The sequence below is a fragment of the Triticum dicoccoides genome, chromosome 4A (genome assembly GCF_002162155.2).
Source record: "Triticum dicoccoides isolate Atlit2015 ecotype Zavitan chromosome 4A, WEW_v2.0, whole genome shotgun sequence".
NCBI classification, from domain to species: domain Eukaryota; kingdom Viridiplantae; phylum Streptophyta; class Magnoliopsida; order Poales; family Poaceae; genus Triticum; species Triticum dicoccoides.
In genome coordinates, this window is record NC_041386.1 from 691647932 (window position 1) to 691652644 (window position 4713).

The following is a 4713-nucleotide window of genomic DNA, read 5'->3' on the forward strand; positions in this document are numbered from 1 at the left end:
CGGGAGCGCGAAGAGGGAGCCGACGCTCCGTGTCCCGATCGGCGCCTGAAGGGAGGCGTCATCCAGCGGCCTCGAGAGAAGTGCCGCGAGGGAGGCCGGCAGAAAACCGGTGGCGGTGGAGCCGGACGCAGCGGCGGACGTCATAGCAGTCGGGCGACGGCGGCGGCAGGCGCGGCGGCGGCGGCGGTGGCGGCGGCGGCGGCGGCGGCGGTTTACGGTTTTTAGGCGGAAGCGGATGTAATCTAGCGTGATACCATGTAAGACAATAGGCTTTGGGGGGAACCGGCACAACCCTCTAGGGGTGGCCTATCACATATATATAATGAGGTGGTATACAACGTTACAATATACACATGTAAATACAGTCTAACAGAGGGAGTACAATTTAATATCGACAGAACTCGCGTCTCATCGAGAGAACAAAACTCTCATGCCTTCTCACCGGCAAATTAACACAACAGGAAAAAGCTTATAAGACGGGTGTGCAATCCACTCGGCGATGAGTAATTTCACCTCGGCAGCAACTCGCCGAATGTGACACTCGGTGATGATGCGCACTATGCCTATACCCAGACAGTTTATGAACATAGGTGGCAGGTCTTTGTTATCGACACGGCAAAGAGGTACACCGAGTAAAAAGTAGTAGCCCACGGTAAAAATGAAAAAAGGCAACTGACGGCTTGGCCACGTTAACGGCGGTGTGTAAGCTGAGTGCCAGGGCTCGGCTTCCGTCCGTGTCAAAGGGTCATCACACGAGGACAAACACATCGAGAATTACAACAAACTGATCACAATAATGTTAGACATCTCTGTATTGAAGAACGACATACAACAGATGACACATAGCTACTGTTTGGAACCCATGGTCCAAAGAGCACTATCCCCACATCGTCATCATTGCAGCAAAGTTGATGAAGAAGGCTCCGGCAGAGGAAGGTGTTCTGCAATCATGGATGGTTGTGTGGTCTTTGGATAGGACCTCCTCCATCCTAGGTTATTTATCTATTTTTACTCTTTTTTTGTATGACAACATTTCTTTGAACATATTCACTCTGCATCTCGTTATGTAGAATCTGGACACTCCTGTAGTGCGTGCGATTGAATCAGCTCTATATACGAAAAATATCCTTATAAAAATAAGCAAGTTTGGGCTTGGACAGTGTCAACATCCGACAGCGTTAAAACAGGTTATCGCCAAGTCGGCGTGTAGCGATGACACCGACCGCGCTAGGCTCCACAGGTCACCGTCGCCAGCCCCGGTGACGGAGGAAGCGTGTAGGGTTCCACCGCCGGAGTAGGAGGTGGTGCCACCAAGCTCGTCGGCGATGTAGGACATGCTATTCGTCGTATTTGCCGACGCTGGGTGAGAGAGGCCGTTGAGCTCGTACGCCGCCAGCCGGTCAAGATCGTCCCAGTCACGGCCGTACTCGGCCGGCGGCGGCAGGAGCCCGCCGGGGACAACGTGCTCGAGCGGTGGGAGCTTCATGAACTTATCGTACTGCAGGGTGCTGCTGCCGCTGTGGCACGCGCCGTTGATCAGGTGGTCCAGCGCTGACGATGACGGGTTGGTGGGCTTGGTCTCCTGCTTGCACGATGCCGTGGATGAGCGGCCCATATAGCTGAGGATGTGATCGAGCGCGTCGTCGCTGTGCGGCAGGTGCTGCTGCTGGTGCATGTGCGCCTTGGCCTTGTCGCTGGCGGCGGTCACCGCGGACGAGCAGTTGCTCTGGCTGTACTCCATGGCACCGGCGCCGACCAGCTTGTTGGACGCTGCGCCGCCGCCGTTCTGGTGCTGCACGACGATGTTCTTCTTCCTGAACACCCTACAGATGACCCACCCGTCCTCCTGTGCCGGCGGCGACTGGTCTCCGGCCACGCCGCGAACCTGCGCATATCATACGGAGATGACACCGCCAATTCATTTACAATTAGATCGATCGGTCGCTACAAAGAGCGAAAGTAAATCGATGTGCTTAATTACATGTGATTATTTTTATCGTAATTAGAGTAGGCTAATTATGCACGGTGTTGAATTTTCGCTGCAAGGTACTCCCACTACCGAAGCCAGCTCTAAAGGTTTGTCGATGGATCTCAAATATATTCATGCATGCATGTACGCCCTTTATCATGAAAAAAAGAAAATGCATGCATGCACGTAGGGTTTGACCATAGAAAAGGCTCGCTCGGTAATGGAGGTTGGCTGCTAAAGTTTGGCATTGCCAATATTTGACAAGCCAACATTTGGCAAAACCAAAAATTACCAAAAATTGATAACTTTTTGAGAGGTGGGCAAGAATCAATTGATAGCCAACCAATTGAGCACCAAACTTAGACTTGCCAACAATTGGCATGCCAATTATTAGCACGAAACCAATTAGGCTCTTAGTATCCTTTCCGTGACGCCGACCCATCCAAAGGAAATCACAGCTCCCAACCACCACCCGGACATAATCTTCACTAGACCTTGTCGTCTACAGTCGCATATGTGCCACGTGTACATACATAGAAAGAGTACGTGCGTACAGTACGTACGTTGATCGCACACATGCACCACTCGCGAGCTATTTCCATCCCTGTCGGCCACCGTGCATGTAGTCGCAACGTACTACAGTAGTATAGTGCGAACTGGAAGTACGTGGTACAGTAGACGTACCGGGGATGAGATGCCGGAGTAGTAGGAACTTGCGTCGCCGGCAGCAAAGACGAGGCTGGTCGCAGCGGCGACGGCGTCGTCAAGGCGGTACTCGTGCATGATCCAATCAGACTTGTGGCCGTGTGGGGCACGGCCCTTGTAGAAGACGAGCGTCTTGCGCATGCCGATGCGGCCGGACCCGGCGGCGGAGTAGATGCCCTTGTCCCGGCCTGTGGCCTTCCAGAACCCGGCTGCGGTGGCGCGGTTGGTGCGCGTTCCCGTTGGGTACTTCTTGTCCTTGTGGCTGAACAGGTACCAATCGTTCTGCGGGCCGGTTCCGATCCGGCAGCGCTCTGCATGCGTTTTCCATGGCCAATTAGTTCACCAATGAACCCATGAGTACGTACTTGCAAGCTAGCATTGTGCAACGGGAGTGTAGGATCGAGCATCGAAGCAAGGAACTCATGCACTCACCTTGGATGTCCCATGGCTCGAGCTTGTTGAGGTCGACGTCGGGGATGACATCGAGGTCGATGCGCTGCGAGGCCACCTTCTTGGCGAGGTAGTAGGTGAGCAGCTCCTCCTCCGTCGGGTGGAACCGGAACCCCGGCGGCACCACCGACTGCCCGTTCACGGAGATGCTCATGGTCGACGGGTGAATCTCTCTCTCTCACACACACAGCGATCACTAGAGGATAGATAAAGAAGGCACTACTGTAGCTGGAGTGAAATGATCCACCTAGCTATAGCCTAAAACCAGCAACAACTGATGAGAGGGAGTAGGAGGGGAGGGGAGACGATGGTGTTGAGTCGAGGGGAATGAAGTTGTTGCCGGTGATGGGGTGCAAGGAAACAATGGCAACGAATGGGGGGTGGTCATATATAGCTGCTGCCAAGCTAGCTAGCCTTGGATTAGTTACGTTCGTTCGGGAGGAGAAGTACCACCAACCTTGAGAGGGAAACGCCGAGGCAACCATGGCCCAAACCGAACTGATCCCCTCTGCGTGACCGCCGTCGCCCGGTAAATCAGCAGGCACCACAGCATGCATGGCCAGCATAACCACCACGGCAACAGAACAGCACCGTCGATCAGCAAGACAGCAACAGGAACGGTCGATCAATGTGTCTCTCTTCTCGTTCATGTTCACGGTTGACGCTGTCATAAATTAAGAGGAAATTAAACTGCAGAAAGTAAAAGATGTGTGCGTGCCAGCCGTTTCTCTCTTTTATTTCATGTTCATGCGTGACGTTGTCATAAATTATAAGAGGAAATCAAGTTCCACAAGGTACTAGATCGCATGACGGAGTAGTAAAAGTTGCATTGCTCGCCTTTGGTTGGAGGGAAGAAAGCCCAGAGCAACTAATGGAACAGCTTTCTTGACTTCTCTGGTGAACCGATAAAGAAAGGTGTGCATATGCATGGATGTTGATTCTGCAGCTCAGTTGTAGGGTTCGGCCCTGCTGTGCATATCTGTCTCCTGCTTTTCCCTCTACAGGAGCAAAAAGCCAGGATGGAGACTAGAAATTGATAGAAATAATTGCCTTTGAAAATTATTGATAGCATAAGTTGTCACAGGAGAACAACGGCTGCTGTCTTTGATATTTCAGGCTGTACTATAGCTGTGACCTGATTAATTGACCAAGGCTGCAGATGGTATTGTAGTTTATTTACTGTTAATTTGAATATATGCACGCTCTCATGTGCACTTTTTTATTAGCTGTTTCTACTTATGAAATGAGATTTCTATTCCGATATGGAAGATGGGCGGGACTTTTGTCGATCATAGACTTCATTCAGTCTCCTCGCAAAAAAAGAAAAAGGAAAAAAAAAGAGCCTTCATTCGGTCGAGATTAAACCTATGAATGGTGAGTTGACGATCTGTTTGCATATCATTATAGTTCCGACATAATGGCATGGCAAGCTTTTCGACGATTCATGAAACGAGTGGTCGTCAGATCTTACAAATGTATGAGCAAGGGGTGATCCATGCCTCTATGGGTAGTTTCCTCATAGGTCTATGACAACTTTCATGTTTAAAAAAACACGTATATGGGAAATTGTGTTTTTACAGTCTCTTTTT

General features: G+C 51.1%; 1 protein-coding gene across 1 annotated transcript; it reads right to left on the reverse strand.

Annotated features, from left to right (window-relative positions):
• Window positions 1–736: 736 nt before the first annotated feature.
• On the reverse strand, window positions 737–3461 carry LOC119287954 (NAC domain-containing protein 66-like). Its single transcript, XM_037567568.1, has 3 exons — window positions 3107–3461; window positions 2654–2985; window positions 737–1885 (listed from the first exon to the last, which is right to left on the reverse strand). The coding sequence occupies exons 1-3, from the start codon at window positions 3276–3278 to the stop codon at window positions 1163–1165; spliced, it is 1227 nt and encodes a 408-aa protein (XP_037423465.1). The 5' UTR covers window positions 3279–3461; the 3' UTR covers window positions 737–1162.
• Window positions 3462–4713: the final 1252 nt, after the last annotated feature.

Bases quoted from the DNA above. Each gene is read 5' to 3' on its own strand.
- LOC119287954 (XM_037567568.1), bottom strand. From the start codon at position 3,278: ATGAGCATCTCCGTGAACGGGCAGTCGGTGGTGCCGCCGGGGTTCCGG. The intron at 2,986-3,106 runs GTGAGTGCATGA...AAACGCATGCAG, and splicing joins CGAGCCATGGGACATCCAAG to AGCGCTGCCGGATCGGAACC. The intron at 1,886-2,653 runs GTACGTCTACTG...TGATATGCGCAG, and splicing joins ACTCCGGCATCTCATCCCCG to GTTCGCGGCGTGGCCGGAGA.